The sequence below is a fragment of the Lepus europaeus genome, chromosome 5 (genome assembly GCF_033115175.1).
Source record: "Lepus europaeus isolate LE1 chromosome 5, mLepTim1.pri, whole genome shotgun sequence".
Lineage (NCBI taxonomy): Eukaryota > Metazoa > Chordata > Mammalia > Lagomorpha > Leporidae > Lepus > Lepus europaeus.
Window position 1 is genome coordinate 59,219,286 of NC_084831.1, and position 22,919 is coordinate 59,242,204.

Sequence of the window (22,919 nt, forward strand, 5' to 3'; positions counted from 1 at the left end):
TTAGAGCAGAGAGCGGAGATATCTGATGAGAAAGACGACTGGGAGGAATTGCATTTTACCGATAGTCAAAAATTTCTGCTAAGATAATTCATTGTGATTTGCTAAAAGTGTTTATTTATTTGCAAGGCAGAGAGATGCAGTGAAAAATTTCCTATTTGCTCATTCACTCACTGATGCCTACAAAAGTTGGGCTGGGTCAAGCCAAACCCGGGAGCCAAGAATTCAGTCTGGATCTCCCATGTGGGTGCCAGGGACTCAAGTACTTGAGGCATCACCTGCTGCCTCCCAGGGTGTGCATTGACAGAAAACTGGAATTGTGAGTGGAGTTGGCACTTGAACCCAGGCACCGCTGTAGGGAATGGGTCATCCCAAGCAACACTTTAATTGCTAGGTCAGATGCTTGCCCTGTAGTTTTATTCTTCTGCCTTTTATTGCACCTGCTTACACGCCAGTGACATTTCTTTGTCCTTGTTACCTCACTTCCTTCTTCCCCTCTTTCTTTCTACCTTAGAAAGGTTTCAATCCATAACTATTAAGACAAAAATATAGGGGCAGGTACTGTGGTGCCGGGTTAAGTCCCTGTGTGCAGTGCTGGCGTACGATATGGGCACCAGTTAAAGTACCAGCTGCTTTACTTCCAATCCAATTCCCTACCAATGCACCTAGGAAAGCAGTGGAAGACATCCTTGGGCTCCTGCACTCCATGTGGGAGACCTGGAAGAAGCTCCTGGCTTTGGCCTGGCCTGGCCCCAACAGGGTGCCATTGGGGTAAAAGATCTCTCTCTCTCTCTCTCTCTCTCTCTCTCTCTCTCTACTTCTCTCCCTCTGTCTCTCTCTCTGTAACTCTGCCTGTCAAATAAATAAATCTTTAAAAAATATTTTCATTATCTTATTAAAATATAACAAGTTAGGCTTTTTCACATTTTTTTCCAGAGAGAAACAAAAGATTTTTTCCTTCTTTCAGGCATGAATCAGGTCTCCATTCAATGGGATGTGGTCATAGCCCTTTATATCCTCTTCAGTTGGTGTCATGGAGGTAGAGTATTTTGATAGTTATCCCTTGTTTTATTTACCCTGTAGGATATTGAGTGATTATTATTTTGAACTTATTAGGCTGCAATCTCTAAAGAATAGAGATAATTAGATTGGGGAAAACTGTATGTATATAAAAGTTATATGCAATGAGATAAAGCTGCCTCCAAAGGCAGAATTCTTTCCTCCAATATACCTGCTGGACAGGTCTTTAATTTCATACATGAATATTTCCACAAAGGAGCTTATTGCTTTGAGTTGGCATGTTCTATCACTTGCAACTGTTATGGGATAACTTACTAAAAGTTTGAGTTTAATTCCTTTGTACAAACCACTCAGTGGTGGTCACAATATGTCAGGCTCTGTGACAGCTTTTTATTCCTCACTACCACTTTGTGCAATACTATTATGTGCTAGTAGTATTCTCATCTCTTCTTTTTAAAGATTATTTTATTCATTTGAAAGGCAAAGTGATGGAGAGAGAGAGAGATCTTCCATCTGCTATTTCACAATCCAAATGCCCAAAATGGCCCAGGGCTGGACCAGGCTGAAGCCAGCAGCCTGGAACTCCATCCAGGTGTCCCACATGGGTGCAGGAGCACAAGTACTCGGGCCACCTTCTAGTGCCTTCCCCGGTGCATTATCAGGGAGCTGGACGGGAAGCAGAGCATCTGAGGCTCAAACTGGAATAGGACGCCAACAATGCAAGCAGTGACTTAGCCCTCAGTGCCACAACGTCAGCTCCTATTCCTATCTTTTGAAAATTTTTTAAGATTTATTTTATTTACTTGAAAGACAGGTTGACAGAGAAATAGGGAAAGATATTTACTTCTTTTGAACATTGAGTCTATAATAATTGCATTGTTTTGCAACTTGCTTTTTTTTTAAAAAAAGATTTATTTATTTATTTACTTGAAAGTCAGAGTTACAGGGAGAGGAGAGGCAGAGAGAGAGAGAGAGAGAAGGAGAGGCAGAGAGAGAGAGAGAGGTCTTCCATCTGCTGGTTCACTCCCCAGATAGCAACAATGGCCAGAGCTGGGCTGATCCGAAGCCAGGAGCCAGGTGCTTCCACCTGGTCTCCTGTGCGGGTGCAGGGGCCCAAGGACTTGGGCCATCCTCTCTGCTTTCCCAGGCCATAGCAGAGAGCTGGATCAGAAGTGGAGCAGCCAGGACTCAAACCGATGTCCATATGGGATGCCGGCACTGCAGGTGGCAGCTTTACCTGCTATACCACAGTGCCAGCCCTGCAACTTGCATTTTTACTTAACAATATATTGTGAACACTTCTTCATATTGTTAAACTGATGATGGATTTTATTTGATTGTCAAGCACCAGAATTTTGTCATAGGCAAGGGTATGGCTTTATTTGTTAAGTTCAGAATTTGCTGATAAAAGTGGCCTTTATCTAAAAAAGGCAGATTGGCTGAGTAGCTAGGGAAAGGGGTTTGGATTCTTAGTCTAATTATATCTTTGAAAAACAGTATAGCTTCATAATGCCTCCGTTCTCCCCTTTGATGCAGGAGGTTTAGTTATATCTGCTCTTTAGACATTTAGAGAAGATAAAAGGCTCACTCTAGTCTTGTGGGATACTGCTGAATATCAATAGAAGGATGCTAAAAAACACAGTATCATAAACTAATCAACAGAACACATACACTTAGCCTTAACATTTTCTTTCAATGAAATAATTTCATTAATAGGAAAGAATCAATTTTAAATGCCATGCCATCATTTTCTGAATGACTTATTTTAATTTTACAAATGAATGCTTTATTTCTTCTGTTTATTTCCAGGTATTACAAATATAAACTGTTCTGGCCATGTCTGGGTAGAACCAGCTACAATCTTTAAGATGGGTATGGATATCTCTATATATTGCCGAACAATTAAGAATTGTCAACCAAGAAAATTTTATTTTTACAAAAATGGCATTAAAGAAAGATCTCAAAGCACGAGGATTAATGCAACCACAGCCCAGCTTTGGTATAAAAGCTTTGCGGAGCCACGGGCCTCTGTGCACTGCACTGCTGAGTGTCTGGGACATTCTGGAGAGAAACTGATATGTGGAGAAGACATTTCTTCCGGATGTAAGTGTTGGGGCACATTTAGAATGCAAACAAAAGAACATCTTAACTAATAATGCCAGCCTTGTCTAAAAATAGAGACAAGTTGATGTATTTCACTCCTTAGATGGTTTTAATATGGGAGCTGCTATGTCAGCCGCCTCCAGGGCCAGGCTGGGGAGCTGTAATGAGCAGAGGAGGCTGGAGCACTTCTGTAGAGAAGAAAGCACCGGGGTGGTCTGCTGGGGCAGCCACTCCAGACCCGGCATCGTGGGGGCTCAGGGTCCCTAGTGTTTACTCTTCAAAGCAAGACAGAAATAGGAATTTCTAATGCAAGCTCTCCAAATTGTGAAAGGTTGCTAATGCATTCACAACTCAATTTTTTACTATTAGCCTGCTCAAACATGATGTGTGTGTAAGGGCCCAAACCCTCAGACTTAAAATGTTGCTATTTTCACCTTTTTTTAAACTTGTGGTTTTTGTTTGTTTTCAAAATTGATATCATCAACCTAGAAACCGATTCATATGAGAAATTTTGAGGCCAAGATTCAGGGAGAGTTGCAAAACTCACAGCTTTGCCTTCCCACAATACTACTTATAACTATGGGACCTTGTGTACGTGGTGTCACCAATCTGAGTTTCAGTTCCTTGTCTGTAAAATGAGGCTAATTATATTTGGCTGTGTCAAATGCCGAATCCAATAATTCACTTAAATGCACATTATAAACTTTAAAGTACAACACCAACGCCCACATCCTCAAAAATGCATCTTTTTGATAAAATATGGATAGATACTAATACAGTCTTCTGCTTCTCATCTCACTGCCCCGTTGCAATTCACCGTTTGTTACATTGATGACTAAAAAAAAAACCTTAGTCAAGTTCATCTTAAAAATATATCCTAACTCCAATGTGTATTCATAGCATTCTGGAGGTGTTTGTGTTACTATGGTAATATGAGCTGGCTTGTAAAATTACACATGTTTAATTCTTGTTTCTACGGTTATGAAGGATAGATCAAATTCAGCACCGTTTAAACTTAGAGATTCATTGTCGATGGCACTTGGGCCCATTTTCAGTGGAAGCTCAAGAGCTTCAGATCTTTGCAATGCTCCTTTCGGTTAAACTTTAAGACTTAGATCTGAGCCCTTGTTTATTCCTCACCTCCAGACCCTAGTTCACAAGAGCCAGACCACTGTTGCCACTACTGCTTGGCTGTTCCAGTGGCAGCCTGAAAAGCAGGCTAGTTCTTTAATGAGGCCATTGCCCTACTTAGTTCTGGGCATCTGATCCTATATATGGGAGGTGGTAGAAGTTGAGGAAGGAAACCAGTTCAGTGTTGGAGTCAAAGAATATTGTTGACAAATGTATGCCTTAACCATGCTAAACTTGCCCTAAATTGTGGAAATTAAACCACAGGTAGATATCTTATCTGATGTATGAAATCTCCTTGGCTTGTCCACATCCTCAGGAAACAAAACCAACCCTCAAATCTTAAATGCAGGGGTCTTCAAAAGTGCATGGAAAATGCATATTTTTTAAAATGACTATGCTTTAAAAAAATCTGTGAATCAGTATAAATTTATCTTTTAATTCCATTTTCCATGAATTGTTGAAGTCCCCTCCTACTTTTCTAGTAATCCTTAGGGGATAGGAGGGGTTTGGGGTGAAAACACAATTTCTACAGACAGCAAATAAGCAACTTCCATTGTTACAGGAAAAGGTCATTGTTCACTGAAGCCAGAGGGGAAAAGGAAGCAAAACAAGTATCACCTCTGTTGAGAGCCAAAGTGCCAACAAATTTAGTTGGTAGATCTAATTGACTTTTATTTGTGATTCATGAATCAGGCAAAATCTTATGCTATAAAATAGACAGGTGTTCCACTGGGCATGACAGACTGGCTGGTTTTTCCAAGGTGGGAGCAGATTGGTTAACATCAGGTTACTTTCCCTGTGAAGGTTAAAGCGGAAGGAACTTCCTTACCATGCTAATTCCAACTGTTGGCTGTGAATCTCCTGGTTTCTAGACAAACTAGTCTGTTTGGGTTTTACCTGCTTCCTCCATGTTTCAGTGTAATTGTGCAGCACTTGGTACCAGTGATTCCATTTTGATTTCATCTGTTAGGACCTAGTACAGAAGCTCAGTCCAAAACAGGGACCTCCTATAAATTGTATTTAAAACCTTCTTCTCTGTGCGGCACTTTGTGGGGCTGATGACTCCCAATACCCCTGACAGTGTTGATTGAGGAGCCTCTGCCCTAAAACCCAACACAGGTAATATTGACGCTCAGAGAAGGACTTCGATTCCCTCCTAGGACAATTCAGTAGAGGTGTTACCGAAGAATGGCAGGGTCCTTGTCTTTGCGCAAGAAAGAATTCCGGCGTGAGACAGAGAGTAGTGGAAAGCAAATAGCAAGGTTTATTAGGGCAGGGACATCCGTGAGAACAGATGAGCACCTCTCCAGACAGAACCTGAGAGAGAGTGCGCAGTTGCTCAGACTGGGGGAGAGCGAGGTTACATGGTGAGTGGAGAGAGTACACCTGGGCAGGCCAGGTGGGCGACTCAGCAGAGAGGCAGAGGGCTGAGCACGCAGTCCGGTTGAACCTGGGGATTTTAAGGGGATGGGCCTTGCCTTCCCGCTCTGCTCCTCCTGGAGCAAAGGACTTTTTGGATGTAGATACGAAAAATTCCTATCTGAGTTTTCCCCCTGAAGTTATCAGACAGGAGGAAGCCTGGCTGGCATCACTCTGATTAGAGGAAGGATGGGCAGGGCCCCCTGGAAGATCAGTAGGATGTTTGATGTGCAGCATCAAACCTGGAAGGTTATCAGGCAGAAGGGGCGGGACCCCCACCTGGCAGGTTATCAGGATGACTTTGAGATGCATACGCTGGACCTAGATGTCAGCTCTTTAGGCCTTTGTCACACACACATAAGCTCATATCTGACTTGTACCTAACGGAAGCACACTCTCTGCTGATGGCTGTGTAGAAGGAGCACCATTCTTTCCATCCACTTAGCGTGTGCACTGTAAATCCTGATGCAGCTGTCTGGTTCTGAGTGTGAAAATGTAACTACCATGTAAGGATTACTCAGACCCCAGTACTCAAGCTGACGTGCTCCCGGCTGCTGCATTCGTCACCAACAAGGCTTCCTATTTAACTAGGTCAAGAAAAGTTGTTTGAGGGTTTTCGCGGCATTCTAGAAATCACGTTGCTTTCACTGTACCACTTTGATCACAGGATGTTTGTCCTGTGAACACTGCTATGTCAATTACCCTTACAGCTTTGAACAAAAGGATTATTTCTATATGTTTAAACTGAAGCCAATTCATGAAGTATAGAAGATAACTGAGTCATTGGTTTCCCTGAAAAGTGTATTTTATTGTGTGATTTGTACATATAAACTATGTTATCACAATTTCCAATTTAAACCATAAACTTAAGCACTACTTTTTTACATTTTATCTGTAATTAAGTGCACATATACAGTACATTTGTTCTAACAAGGTCATAGTATTTGTGGGGTGAAACACTCTGAAATATCTATCATTTGAAAATGCCAAATTAAAATAAACCCTATACAGTTGTATTTATACGTGATCATTTCATGGCTCTGTCTCTACATTGCTTCATATTAATAAGTCCTGTGCTTCTTTGCGTGTGCGTATGTAAAGTCTTAGTTTTGATCTTTTGCAAAGTTAATTAACCAACAGACATTTAAACCTTCACCACTCGCTTCATGTATAAGGCTGTGGAGTAACAGAGTCTAAAAGACTGATGGTTTTCTCTTATGATGGCCGGATCAATGCTACCCTCTGTCTAAAATCAGAATTAAAAATCACTCCAGCACAAATCACTGAAATCAATAAGGGACCACAATCTACTCAGTATCCAAAATAATTAACATTTATCTCCTTTAAGGTTCAAAACAACTTAAAATTATTTCTTTTATCCTAGTTGGAACCTACTTTCTCCCCAATGTAATTCAATGCTACAACTCACCAAAATGTTACAGTACTTTAGGATGTTCCTTATCCATTGAAAATAGTTTTTCAACTATTTCAACTCAATATGGAAAGCTTAAAAATTTTTATAGGCAAAAAAGAAATGCCCATTATTCCTATAATCCTGTAATTTTGTCATTACCATACTCTCTCTTCAATAATTTGGAATATGTATTTCTGTTTTCAGTCTCTCTTTCTCCCTCTCTAAGCCACAAACTATTTTGTGCCACAAGCTATTTTTCAACCTGCTTTTTTCACTCAATGATTACTTAACTAAAATATATTTCCAATTACTTCCAAACGCCAGGTACTAAAGTTATCTCCTACAGAATTGTTTTTGGATGTATATTGAGACAGTATTATAGTTTATTGAACCCTATTTCAGATATTGAGATAGTTTCCAATTATCCCATTATTACAAACAATATTTCAAGGGAACAACACTTTTGCTAAATATTTTTACATATCTATGAACATTTTATTAAAGATATATTCCTAGATGTAAAATGTTGGGTTGCAAGATATTATTTTCATGTTTAAAGACTGTGATGTAAAAACTGCTCTCTATAAAGATAGTGATCCAATTTGTACTCCACCAGAAGTGTGTTAAAGGATTTCCCCAAGTCCATTACCATTACCAGCGCATATTACTATTTTTCAAAATCCTTGCCAGCTTGATAAATTTAAATGATTTGACTACATTGTTTTGATTTGCAACAAGGATATATTTTAACATATTTATTGTTTTATAAGTGATATTCTTGGTAGATAGTTTGTAGGTGATGTAAAAATATATCTGGTAAATCTTTGATTGTAACTTCAAGTGCATAAATGTCTATGTTTATTCCTTAAAAATCCTCATTCTTCCATATCTGTCTGGCCATTCTGTTAAGAGTCAAATATCCCTGGCAGTGTTTCATATGTACACAGACAAGCTGAGAAAGCCATAATTGAAAAGTGGGTACTTAATAAATACTCAACATTTCCATAGTTCTATTCTTAAGAATATTCATCTTGATTATTTATGAATTATTGGATGATATGACTGAAAATTACAGATGCTCTTCCATAGATATCATCAGAATCCTCCCATGTTTTCCCCTTTCTTGGGTTTTTTACCCCCTATATTGGCTGTTAACAAGACTGTTTCACTATGACAACGAGACAGTCATCAACAACTCAGAGTTCACATGCTACTCAGAGACAACAAGCACCTCTTTTACAATGACTCCAGAAAAAGTCCCTTGGAGAATTCTGATTGGTTCATCTTGAGTCATGTGCTCATTCCCAAGGGAAATTCTCTGATTAGTCAGCCTAGGTCAAGAGCACTCTTTTTTAGAGTCTAGTGATTGGCAACCCCTTGGAGTGGGGTAGAGCAGGAGTGAGGCTGGAGATGAGTGACTGGGGCCATGTTGGTTCTCAAAGGAGAAAGATGCTAGCAGGCAAAAAGTCACAATGAGCTCCATAATTTAGCCACCTGGAAAAAAATGTAAGTAGGTGTGGGATGGAGGGGAGGAGGGAGTGGAGAGAGAGAAAGAACCATGAAATTCTGTGAGTATCAAACTTCAAAAAAATCTGTTAACATAAAATGGACCATTTTTACCAGGCTTCGGTGTACAGTTCAGTGGCATTAAGCATATTCACTGTGTAAAACAGTTACTACGATTTAGCTCCACTTAATACTGAAACTCTGTACTCATTGAACAAGAACTCTCTGTTTCCCCTTCCCCCAGCCCCTGGCACCTGCCTTTCTGCTTTCTGTCTCCATGAGGCTGACTATTCCAGGTACTTCATATAAGTGGAATCATACAGTGGTTTTCCTTTTGTGTCTGGCTTATTCTGCCCAGCACACTGTTACCCATTCTCACCTATGTTGTAGATTGTGTTGAAATTTCCTTCCTTATGACAACTAGATAGTATTCCATTGCATGCAAGGACACCAAACATTTAAAATGAACAATGAAATATACATGAGTCCACAGTGGGAGCTAATCTGCCAGAGCAGTAAACAAACAAACCAAAAACTGCAGGGAAATAAAAACTCTTTTACAAGAGTCAAAGAACAGAGAAGGAATCTGCAAAATATCAAATGCTGTAGACGCAAAGGCCAATTCCAACTGACAGAAGATCTGGGCTTTGTTGAAGGGAAAGACCTTAAAGATTCCAGCAACAGTGGTTTTGGTAGAACTGTAGGGGCCAGATCCTGGTTGTTTGGAGCTCATGACTAAATGGGAGATAAAGAATTGTGAACTCTTTTAAAACATTGAGCCGTTAAAAAAAGGAGAAAGCTACAGTGGTAGCTGAAGTGAGGCGGGACATGATATGTTATGTTACATCATATCATATCATGTCATGTCATGATGTAATGTGATGTGAAGTTATTTGGATAGGAGGAATTTGACTGTATTAGTAGTATCTAAAAAAATGAGAATATCCTAAAGTAAATGAAAGAGAGCAGCGATGTTTAATGTTAAAGTGGTTTGCAGGGTGAGGTGGTAGGGATGGGAAGAGGCATTGAGTGCCAACTGGCCAGGTTTCCCCCCAAAACTCACTTACTACGAAGAACTTCCTGCTTCCTAAGGTGGCTCCTAGGTGATACATTTTGTTGCAGATCCGCCAGAGGCTCCTGAGGACGTAACCTGTGTCATTCATGAATATTCAGACCACATGACTTGTACTTGGAATGCCGGGAAACTCACTCACATAGCCACAAAGTATGTGGTGCACGTGAAGAGGTACGTGCCTTCTTTCATGGCTTCACGTAAGACTTCCATGGGTTGAGCTTCAAATTCACATTTAGGAAATCAGCCTCAAGCACTCAATATTCACTCCGGTTATGCTGAACTTCCTAATTATGATCAGGGAAACTCCCAACACCCTTTTTGGGTCATGAAGATTTTCAGTCTGTGAGGCAATGCGTTCTATGTTCCTTCTGTTCTTTTTGCTCATTGCTGGGTGACTGGCAGCAGAACCCTAATGGTGCAGCACAGCAGTTTAAAACCCTTGCCTAAATTCCAGTTCTATTCTTGTAGGGTTTGGACAATTTATCCAATCTCTCCAAATTATCATTTCTTTATCTTTAAAATAGGCCTAAGAATGGAAACGAATGCACAACTTTGTTCTAATTAATTTAGTGGATTTGACTTTTAAAGTATGTATCACAATACCAGGTCCATAGTTAGCATGAAATTCACGGAAGCTATTAGTCGTTAACAATGACTCCTAGATCTTAATTTTTATGTATACAGGCTGATCAACTGTCCTTGTTTGCCCAACACTAAAGGGGTTTCCTAGACACAAGACTTGCAGTTTTACAGCCCGGAAAACTGATCACCCTATTCACTGTTTCCTGATTTGTTAGTTTATTTATTTTTTTTTAGTTTTTTTTAGATTATTTATTTATTTATTTATTTGACAGGTAGAGTTACAGACAGTGAGAGAGAGAGACCTAGAGAAAGGTCTTCCTTCTGTTGGTTCACTCCCCAAATGGCCACAATGGCCAGAGCTGCGCCGATCCAAAGCCAGGAGCCAGGAGCCAGGAGCCTCCTGTTCTCCCATGTGGGTACAGGGGCCTAAGCACTTGGGCCATCCTCCACTGCTTTCCCAGGCCATGAAAGAGAGCTGGACTAGAAGAGGAGCAACCGGGACTAGAACTGGCGTCTATACGGGATGCCGGCGCCGCAGGCAGAGGATTAACCTAGTGCGCCATGGTACTGGCCCCTGTTAGTTTATTTTTTAACAAAAGAATTCCTCACATAATATATTTGAAGTACACACTTTTTCTTAAAAATTTCACAAACTATTTGTTTTTAAGATTTATTTATTTATTTGAAAGGCGGAGTTACAGAGAGAGAGAAGGAGAGGCAGAGAAAGAAGTCTTCCATCCACTGGATCACTCCCCAAATGGCCGCCACGGCCAGGGCTGGGCAACGTCAAAGCCAGGAGCCAGGAGCTTCATTTGGGTCTCCCACATAGGTGCAGGGGCCGAAGCACTTGGGCCATCCTCTGCTGCTTTCCCAGGCACATTAGTGGGGAGCTGGATTGGAAGTAGAGCAGCTGGGACTTGAACTGGCTCCCATAATGGGATGCCAGTGCTGCAAGGCCATAGCTTTAATCTACTGAGCCACAGCCCCGGCCCCCACTAATTTTTTTTTCAACAAGAAGGCATTTAATGGACACTTACTGTTTGTCAAGCACTGGACCAAGAGCTTTGCCTCTGCTACCTCATTGAATCCCCTGTACAACATTGTGAGATGCTGCTACAGTCTGAAGGCGTGTGTCTCCCTGAAATTCATAAATTGAAACCTAACCCCCAATGCAATCATGTTAATAGGTGAGGCTTCTGGGAAATGAAATAGTCCTGCTGAGTTGCAAAGTGGACATGAGAACAAGAGAATTAGCAGCTCATTCCTAAATAAGAGTTAAGAATGTGAAAATGAGAGCAATATCAAAGCAAACCCCACACTTCAAGCTCACATAAAAAAGCTGAGCAGTGCTAGATTCATGGAGTAGCCTTGTGCCTTGATGAGTTTTGCTGTCTCTTGGAGTCTGGAAGCATCCCAAGACCCTGATGCTCCTGGTTGACTGGTGAACTCATTCTCTCTTGCTATATAACTGCTTTCTTGAATACAGCTCACCTACCATACGACTCACTTTTTTTGATGTATACCAATGATTTTATTAAATTCACATAATCATGCAACCATGACCAAAGCACATTTCAGAATGTTTTCATCACTCCTAAAAGAAAACCCACATCCATTACCATCATTTCCTACTTTCCCTCTCCACTCCCAGTGCCTGGAAACCACTATCTCCTCTATGTTTTTGTAGATTTGCCTACACTGGATACATAATATAATAATACTATACAATAGATGGTCTTTTGTGTTTGGCTTCTTTCACTTGGTATATTTCTTTCAAGGTTTATTGATAGTGTAGCATGTATCAATACTTCATACTATTTTTTTAGAGGGGGAGAGGGCTGAATAATTTCATTTTACTGATGTCATAATTTTCATACTCATTTATTAGTTGATGGGCATTTGGATTGTTTCCACTTTTGACTATTATGAATAAGGCTTCTATTAACATGTTCCTTACGTTTTTGTGTAGTATATGATTTCAGTTCTCATGGACATGTGCTAGGGAATAGAACTGCTGGGTCATATGATAGCTTTAAGCTTAACATTTCAAGGGACAGCACTAATGTTTTCCAAGGCAGCTGCCCTATTTTACATCCCCAGTAATGTGTGTGGGGATTCCAATAGCTCCACCTCTTTGTCAACACTTATTATTATCTTGTTGGTGAATGCCATCCTCATGAATGTGGGCTAATTCTTTTCAAGCCCCACTCAACTTCTTTCTTGGGTTTCTGACAGTAAAATTGCATTGTAAATTTGGAATACACATACAACAATTTGAGCAAGTATATTTGTTAGACAATTTCAAACTTGCCAACAAGTTTGGTATCATAAAAATATTATAATTTAGGAGGCCGGTATTGTAGCACAGCAGGTAAAGCCACTGCCTGTGACATCAGCATCCTGCATGGCCTCAGTTCATGTCCCTGCCTCTCCACTTTTAGTCCAGCTCCCTGATAAGGTCCTGGGAAATCAGTGGAGAATGGTCAAAGTGCTTGGGTCCCTGCACCCATGTGGGAGAGCTGGAAGAAGCTCCTGGCTCCTGGCTCTTTGTTCCTGGCTTCAGCCTAGCCCAGTCCTAGTCTTGCAGCCATTTGGAGAGTGAACTAGCAATGGAAGATCTCTCTCTCCCACTCTCTCTCTCTCTCTCTGTATAACTTTGCCTTTCAAATAAGTAATCTTTTTAAAAATATTATACTTAGCATCATAAAAACATTCTCCAAATATTTTATGACTTTTATCTTTGAGATTGCTTTTTACAATGTTTATTTATTTATTTATTTATTTACTAAGAAAGAGGCAGAGAGAGCCCCCATCTACCAGTTCACTCTCCAAACACCCACAAGATTTGCAGCTGAGCCAGACTGAAGACAGGAGTCCAGCGCTCAGTCAAGACCTCCTACGTGGGTCCCAGGGACTAGAGACTTGAGCCTTCATCTGCTCCCTCCCAGCATGTGCACTAACGAGGATCTAGAATTGGAAGTGGAGCCAGAACTCAAATCCGGACCTTCTGATATGGGATAAGGGCATTCCAGGCAGCATCTTACACCTGCCCCAAGACTATTTCTATATATTTCTCATTAAAAATTATTTAAAGCATTCATTCAAAAATATGCATGTTTAAATTATTTACATAAGGCTTTTTGAGAGATGACTCTACTTTATAAAGTAAGGAATACCTAGATAGGAGTTCTAAAATTAATCTCAATATTTGGGAAGCTGCTCTGGAAGTATTAATAGATTTATTGAGCAGAAATATTAACTGATAGAATTAAAAAGGAGAGAACGATCCAACATGGGAAGCAGGATACACAGCAGACTCATAGAATGGCAGATGTCCTAAACAGCACTCTGGCCTCAGAATCAGCCCTTAAGACATTCAGATCTGGCTAAAAAGCCCATGAGAGTATTTCAGGCATGGAAAGCCAAGACACTGTGGCAAAAAAAAAAAAAAAAAAAAACAAAACCTAAATGAAAGATCTCTGTGAGTGAGATCCCAGCAGAAAGAATGGGCCATCAAAGAAGGAGGTACCTTTCTCTGAAGGGAGGAGAGAACTTCCACTTTGACTCTGGCCTTGTCTAAATAAGATCGGAGTTGGCAAACTCAAGAGGCTTCCATAGCCTTGGCAACCCATAACAAGAGCCTCAGGTGATTACTGATGCCATAAACAAGAGTTTCAATTGTTAAATCAACAACAGGAGTCACTGTGCACTTACTCCACATGTAGAATCTCTGCCCTTAATGTGTTATACATGTGAATTAACAGTATAACTAGTACTCAAACAATACTTTATACTTTGTGTTTCTGTGCGGGTGCAAACTGTTGAAATCTCTACTTAATATATGCTAAATCGATCTTCTGTATATAAAGATAATTGAAAATGAACCTTGATGTGAATGGGATGGGAGAGGGAGCGGGAGATGGGATGGTTGCGGGTGGGAGGGAGGTCGGGGGGAAAAAAGTCGCTATAAGCCAAAAGTTGTACTTTTGAAATTTATATTTATTAAATAAAAGTTAAAAAAAAAAAGATTTACTGGGCAGAATGCTTCCAGAAACATACATTGGAAATACAGTGGGCTTTTGAATTTTGCATTCGAATTCCCGGTCTGAAACTTATCAGTCAGATGTCTTTTATATTGCAAATATCAGAAAGTCTAAGTGCAGTGATTGCAATGGGCAAGGCCTATTTATTTCAGTACAGAGCTGGCATATAATTCAGTTATACCCCCATCTTTCTGCTCTACAATCTTTTTTTTCCTTTCCTTTTATTTTATTTTTCTTGAAAACAGAGATATTAATATCATAAAATGAGGGATTCATTCTTGTCATTAGCAACAAAATGGATGCAACTGGAAACCATTATATTTAGTAATATAAGCCAGTCTCCAAAAGACAAATACCACATATTCTCTCTAATATGTGGCAACTAATAGAGTACCTAAAAGATAATCTATGGGAGTGAAATTGACACTTAAAATGCAATGATTTTGAATAGCCCTTATCTCTAACTATTTTTTTTTATCATACTATTTGTTGAAGTAGGGTAGTGTAGTGTAGGGTTAATCTTATGAGTATAAAGTTAACTGGAAATAGATGCTTGTAAAAAAATAAGAATGGAAACATGAGAGGGAGAAGTAAGAAGGGTGAGAGTACTGGCGGGAGAGAGGGTAGGATGGGAAGAATCACTATGTTCCTAAATTTGTATATATGAAACGCATAAAGTTTGTATACCTTAAATAGAAAGTTTCTCAGCAAAAAAGAAAAAAATAAAGTAATTATTCAAGTGCTAATTTTGACATAAAACCTTGAATGGTATATGTTGAAAACATTGTAATATCTTTTGTAAAGAATAACATATGTTTAGGAAATATAAAAAAGTGAGGGATTCATGACAATGATCACAACAAGGGGAAAAGGGTATATTGTCTTTTACATGATACAATTTGATGAAGCAATATTAGTAACTGTATGCCAAATGATATGACATTGACATAATTTTTATACTCTATTCTAGCTTCCACAAATAAGAGAAAACATATGATGTTTGTCTTTCTGAGATGGGCTTATTTCACTTAGCATAATGATCTCCAGGTCTATCCATTTTATTGCAAATATCAGAATTTTATTCTTTTCATGGCTGAGTAATATTCCATTGTGTATATAAAACACATTTTCTTTATCCAGTCATCTAGGTTAATTCCGTATCTTTGCTATTGTGAATTGAGCTGCTATAACATGGGAAGGCAGAGAACTCTTGCATATACTGATTTCATTTCCTTTGGATGTGTTCCCAGGAGTGGGCAGCAGGGTAGTATGGAAGAGCTACTTATAGTTTTCTGAGGAATCTGTACACTGTTTTCCATGACTGTTGTACTAATTCACATTTCTACCAGTAGTGTACTAGGCTACTTCTTTCTCCACAACCTCACCAGCATTTGTTATTTTTTGATTTTTGGAAAATAGCCATTCGAACCTGAGTAAGGTGCAATCTCATTGTGGTTTGGATTTGCATTTTCCTGATGGCTAGTGATCCTGCTGCTCTGTGATCATCAGTGGGTCACCCTGAATCCTCAAGTGCTTCTGACATCCTCCCATGGACGTCTACACCTGCACGGCATTGGCCAGAAGGGTGTCATGTGTCTTGTCTACTCCAGCTGATGAGAACCTGGGCGGAGGACATTGAAGATGGAATGTAGTGCTGCCACCCAACACTAGCTGTCATAGTTGCTGTGTGACCTTGGAAAAGTTGGTTAGGCCTGCCTCCTGTGAGATGGGAATAATTAATACCATAAAACTTACAGGAAAGCATGTAAGAGATACTCTGAAACAGCAAAGACAGAAAGAAACGTCCTAATCCATTTGTGCTGCTACAATAAAATGCTATAGCAGACAGATCTCTATTACTCACAGTCCCAGAGGCAAGTTGCCCATAGATGTGTGGTGTGGGCCCTTTCCTCATAGATGTTGCCTTCTTTGTGTCCTTGTATGGTAAAATGTGCAAGGTAGCTTCCTTCAACCTCTTTTTAGGAGCGAGCATTTGGCCTAGCAGTTAAGCCACTTTTTGGGCTGTACATCCCATATTGGAGTGCCTGGGATCAAGTCCTAGCTCCACTTCTGATTCCAGACGGCACCTAACTCATGTACTGGGCAGCAGCAAATAATGGCTCAAATAATTGGGTTCCTGCCACCCACGTGGGAGACCTGGATTGGGTTCTGGGCTCCTGGCTTCAACCTTGGCCAGCTCCAGCTCTTGTGGATGTCTGGGAAGTGAACCAGCAGATGGGAGCTCCCTCTCTCTCTCTCTCTCTCACACTCTTTCTCTACCTCTCAAACCAAAACAAAGCAAAACAGATATCTCTTTTTATAAGAGCACTAAATTCATTCATGAGAGTAGAGTCCTCCTAGTATCACCTTCTAAAAGCTCCACTTTTTCAAAAAAGATGTATTTATTTGGGGCTGGAGTTCTGGTATAGAGGGGGAAAGACGTTGCCTATGACACTAGCATCATCCCGTATGGGTGCCGGTTAGTGTCACCAATGTATCACTTCCAATCCAGCTCCCTGCTAATGGCCTAGGAAAAGCAGAAGATGGCTCAAGTTTCTGGGCCCCTTTCACCCACGTGGGATGCTGGATGAAACTCTTGGTTCCTGGCATTGGCCTGGCCCAGTCCTGATCATTGCAGCCATTTAAAAAAAAGATTTATCTATTTATTATAAAGGCAGAATTACAGAGACGGGGAGAGAGAGAGAAAGACAAAGAGAGAGAGAGAGAGAGAAAGGTCTTCCATCCACTGGTTCACTCCCCAGATTGGCTGCAATTGCCAACACTGGGCCAGGCAGAAGCCAGAAGCCTGGAACTTCATCCCGGTCTCTCCTGTAGATGGCAGGGGCTCAAGGGCTTAGCCCATCTTCCACTGCTTTCCCAGGCACATTAGTAAGAAGCTGGATCATAATGGAATGGGCACTCATATGTGATTCCGGCATCACAGGTAGCAATTTAACCCACTGTGCCACAATGCCAGCCCTGAGGCTCCACTTTTAATACAACTGCAGTGAGGGTTAGGTTTCAACATAGGAATTTGGAGGGGCACACCAATCTTCAGACGACTGGAAAGGACTTTTAGAATGTTATGGTACCCATGGTTCACTAGGCTAATCCTCCGCCGGCACACCGGGTTCTAGTCCTGGTTGAGGTGCCGGATTCTGTCCCTGTTGCTCCTCTTCCAGGCCAGCTCTCTGCTGTGGCCTGGGAGTGCAGTGGAGGATGGCCCAAGTGCTTGGGCCCTGCACCCGCATGGGAGACCAGGAGAAGCACCTGGCTCCTGGCTTCAGATGGGTGCAGCGCGCCGGCCACAACTCGCTGGTCGTGGCGGCCATTTGGGGGGTGAACCAATGGAAGGAAGACCTTTCTGTCTCTCTCTCTCACTGTCTAACTCTGCCTGTCCAAAAAAAAAAAAAAAAAAAAAAAAAAAAAAAGTTATGGTACCCTCAAGGCTAATTCCCAAGGCAATTTGACTTGTTCTTACATTCTTACATCAAACCTGACTGATTTGGAGATTAACAAAAGTGAAAAAATGATCATTTACAGGATACCTTAAAAATAACAAAATTCACATTATTTTCCAGTAATACAGTAGTTTTTAAAAAATTTAAACTGTTGAGTGTGTTCTAAAAAGAAAGAGTAATTTTGTAGCCATTCTGTGCACACATGACAATCGTAAATCCATTCAATCATTCAGATTAGAATATAAGTTCAATGTGGCAAGAATTTTTGTTTTCTTCAAAACTGTACCAATTGAGCCTAGAATGGAGACTGATACCTAGTAAGTGCTCAATAAGTATTTGCCCAGTGGTTGTTCGAGTTGATAACTAAAAATAGACATTTATTGCATTCTCCCTTCACAGTCTAATTAAATAATAATAATACAAGGTCACATGCATTCTTAAAATTCTTTTTCACTATTTCTCCTAAAACCCAATTGTACAGGTTGAGTTCGCTTATCTGAAAATCCAAAATCCAAAATTTTTCAGTAGGTCCCTGACACCACAAATGGAAAATTTCACACTGTGAAACTTTATTTCATGGACAATTTATTTAAAATATTATGGAAAAATTGTCTTCAGGCCACGTGTATAAAGTATACATGAAGCATAACTGGATTTCATATTTAGATTTGGATTCCATCTCCAAGATAACTCTTTATTATATGAAAATATTCCAAAAAGGAAAAAAATCTGAAATTCTGAACACTCTGGTTGCAAGCATTTCGGATAAGGGAAACTGTAACTTGTAGCCAAACTCTGACAAATCTAATCCAGATTCTGAATTGAGGAAGTCCAGGTTAACAGGATTTTAGCATTCTTAAAAATATTATTTATTTATTTATTTGAAGTCAGTTTGAGAGAGAGAGAGAGACAGACAGAGAGCGAGCGAGCGAGTGAGCTTGCATGTGTTGATTCACTCCCAAGACTGCCCATTAGCCAGGGTTGGGCCAGACCAAAGCCAGGAGCCAGAGGCTTCATCTGGGTCTCTCACACGGATGGCAGGAACCCAAGCACTTGCACCATCGTTTGTTGTTTTTCCCAGGCCATTACCAGTGAGCTGGACCAGAAGTGGAGCAGCTGAGACATGAACTGGTGCCCACATGGGTTGCCAGCAGCAAGGACAGAATTCAGATTAGCTTAAAAACCAATTTTCTCCTCTGGCAAATGGAACACATGAGCTCCTGTAAACATAGACAAGTGGGAGAAGGAAATCAACATCTATTCTGCTTACAATTAATGAAAAACAGACTTGTACGTTGAAAATAATTAGAGGAAAGTCAATTTCTCCAAATACCAAAAAAAATCTTTCCCTCCAGGAAACAGTTGACTTATAGTGAATGTTGTGGTTGAGGTATTAAGTATCAGATTTAAGATGTGCTTCTAGGCCCTGAGTGATTAGGGGGTTTTCCACCTTGGCAGAGAGGTCGATATCAGCGTTTGCAAGGTTTCACTTCCAACTCATGTGGCTGTTTTCCAGTAAAACTGCCCTCCTATCAAAGCCTGTCACCTCAGCCACCCACTGCTTTCACCAGTGGCGAAGAGGCAGTATCCCCTCCATGGTGGTCTGGCCCATCAGGGGCCTCCTGGCGTTGGTTTGAAGTTGTTGAGAAGAGCAATCATGTCTGTATTTCTTCAAGAACTTTCTTCCCCTCAGCTCCTATGTGATGGCGAGCGGCTTGGCTATTCACGTAGCTCTTCTACCTTCTGTATTTTGCTGTGTTCCGATGGATGGTGCTAGAAAAAAAATTAATCACTGCTAATTAGTGCCTCGTTACTGTTGTCCCACTACCTTAACAGCTTATGTTGAGCGCCGGCTGCTCTTTCTCTATCTTGGACGCTCTTGCATTGTCTGGCACAGTGCCTTCTACTCAATAAATACTTGCTGAGTGAAAAGGAATGAATGACAGCTCCACATTCTGTTCCATTCAAGTCAGTTTAGCAACTATTTAGTGTATCATGTCTTCCTGGCAGTGTGTTAAACTCTGGAGATTAAAAAGACAGGCACTATCTCTTTGCATGGTAAGCTCATCAACTTTTTTATAATAACACCAGTGGGGACATTTTCAAGCACCATGGAAGTCGATTCAGGTGAATATTTTTAGATTAGATATCATTTTAGACCCCTTAAAATCAACTGCCTCCTGTTACAAATAAAATCTTATTTATTTTTGCCACATCTCACCCATTTGTGTATTTCTGGTAGCCACAAAGAGTTCTTGGATATTGCAAATCTTTTTAAGGCCATGATGTCAGTTTTCAGTCATTCTTTTAGGACCCAATAAGTAGTTCATATTAAAATTCGTTCCCTAACTAGTTGTGCACTCAGAGCTAATTGTGTCTAGAGAAAAACACAACATTGCTGATTGGTATCATTTTATATTCATGACCATTTACACCATGGGGGCAGAGAGCTGCCATTTGTCTTACTACATTTCACTAGCCAAGTCACTTCCCCACCAAGCCAGACAATTATGTCATTACTCTTCTCTCATCTCTGGTCTCCAGCATCTTCTTCTCATCACTCTCCATTGATGATCTACTTCCTATTTTACTGAACAAATTGGTTTAATGAGAAATACCACAGCCTCCCTCATCTACTAATGCATAGACAGCTGTACCTATACACTTGATCATCTTTTCTATTAATACAGATAAATCACCATTGCCTTAAGCCAACTCTCCACTTGTGTACTAGATCTTACTCCTCACGCCAATGCCTCCACATTGCTCCCTCAATTTCCCCATCTCCTTTTCACTGTCTTTTCTACACTTATTGGATCCTTAACAGACATACTGTCACATCTGCCCTTCTGAGGAATACATCCATCTGTATATCCGCTCTCTTTTATGACAAAACTCCTCAAAAGAATTGTCTTACTGGCTCTACTTTATCTCTTGCCTCCATTTAATCTAGTTGAATCACAGTCTTTGCCCTCACCACTCCCCTGAAATGTTTGTATCAAGGTCACTGATGCTTTGTGCATTGCCAACCTCAATCGTACTCTCAGTCCTCATCCTGTGTAACAGGAGCTGTTCACCCAGATCTTTGTTTCCTGCTTCCAGGACACCACTCCCCTTTGTTCCTCTTCCCACCTCCCTGGATGCTTTTTCTCAGTCTGTTTGCTGATTTCCCTTTGTTTCCAGTGAAGTAATAGTGACCTGCAGCTCCATCCTAGGACTTCTCATTACATAGTGTTTATCTGGTCCTTACCTAAAAGATCACATCCAAATTTATGATGTAAAACTCCTCAATGTTCATCTCCAGTCCAAATGGCTCCTCTGAGCAGTCATTGCCCTATTGCTAACTTCTCATTCAAAGTTCCCTCATAGATGTCCAAAAGGTCTCTCCAGTTAACATTTCTCAAAAACAAATGCCCAATTTTCTCTCCCCAGATCTGCATCCCAATTCCTGTGATTGGCAGTTCTGTCCATCTCGTCATTCACTCAAAATCAACGGAGTACTCCTGGATTCCTCTGTAGCATACTCTTTGTCCAGCTGGGCAGCAAAGCCACTTGAATCTGTCTTAAACTGCTGGCCGCTTCTCCCCACCTACACTGCCCCATCATTTCTTCTCTGGGTTAGTACAAAAATATCCTAGTGGATTTCCAGGAGCCTCCGTCTTCACCCCATAGAGTTTCTCATTCACAAGTAGTTAAATTAATCTTCTTCACATGCCGCTCAGATCATGTCACCTCTCTGCTCAGAATTTTACATTTTACTCAGACATCTAAGCCAGAGTTCTTCAACATCCCTACTTGCCTTACAAGACTTCTAAACCTCCTTATCCAAAACTCTTTGATCTCATCTCTGATTCCTTTCCATCTCCCTCCTATTGAAACCTCACTGATCTTCTTGCTTTTCTTTGAATATGTGCTTCATGAAAGTTGGGACTTTAGCTATTTCGGTCATTATAACCTTAGTTATAATGACCACAAATATGTCTGTGGCACTGTCAGTGTTAGCTGAATACTTGCTGAGTGATTGAACAAATGGAAGACATTATTCACTATTATCACCATCAATCAGTAGTATTTGTTGAGAAATCTATTAATTATAACTAAGGATGAATACATGGGAAAATCAGAAAAATAAAAATCATGCTTACTCCTTTTTTTTTTACAGGAGTAACAAAACATCAGAACCTTCAGCCAATGTTGGGGAACTCGGGAGTTGGAGCTTGGTTTGGAGAGACCCCCAGCTAGACTCCCTCCAGATTCTTGTCTGCCCGTGTGTAGGAATACAGCCAGGAGATGTAGGGGGAGAAGAACAGAAAAGCAGGATATTTACTGAAAGGCAAACTGATATTGCCCACTCAGATCTGAGTGTGGGCAACATCATAAGAGAATTGTCCACACCCAGGCTGGGGTTGTCCTTTTATAGATAAGGGGTGATGGTCAACACAGGGGCTGATTGAATGGAGTTCAGTGGAAGCAGGGTTTGAGTGGTGCTTCAGTACCTATGGTGGCCTCCAGGAAAGTGTCCTGGCATCTGATGCATAATAGAAAGTATGGTGGGGAGCGGGTGTGCCAAGTCTTCAGCCATGTTGAGTAGACACAGAAAGTGATGAGCTTTGAGCAGTATGTGTCACGTGGGTATTGGCAATCCTTTGATTTCTCTCCACTCACTAGCTACCTGCCTACCCATATCACTTTTAGCAAATAAGTTTTTATATTTTGGCCCCCACACAAAAAAATAAGGAACTCAAAAACATTGTAAGATGCGATTCTGTAGGAGATGTCCCCTCTACTGTCAACACAACCCTTCTGACATCAAATGTGGGTGGGAGAAGGGGTTTCTCCACGTGGCAGCTAATTGTCCCCTAGAACCAAGTAGGCTTTCTTCAATTATTTTCTCACACTGTCTATCAGGAGATAGCTTCACACCCTACAGGTTGAGGGCTCAATCCCACAAGGTCACACCCACTGCTTCAGATGCCAATCACAAGCCAAAGGTTGTGAACTGTTCTGACCAAAAAACTAAAAGTTGAGGTTCCTATGACTCTCACCTAATTTGTTAGAGTGACTCATAGAGCTCAGAGAAATATTTTATTTATGTTGTCCCATTTGTCACAAAGGATTTTATAGAAGATACAGAGGGGGAAGGACAGCAGGTAGAAGAAATGCACAAG

The 22,919-nt window shown here is 40.7% G+C and overlaps 1 protein-coding gene across 1 annotated transcript in view; it reads left to right on the plus strand.

Moving 5' to 3' along the window:
- The first annotated feature begins 966 nt into the window (after positions 1-966).
- Positions 967-22,919, plus strand: part of IL23R (interleukin 23 receptor) — a 73,773-nt gene continuing 51,820 nt past the window's right edge. The window contains exons 1-3 of the mRNA XM_062193387.1: positions 967-1,036; positions 2,827-3,120; positions 9,713-9,836. Coding sequence (XP_062049371.1) covers positions 967-1,036; positions 2,827-3,120; positions 9,713-9,836 — 488 coding nt within the window. The remainder of the gene's footprint in view (positions 1,037-2,826; positions 3,121-9,712; positions 9,837-22,919) is intronic.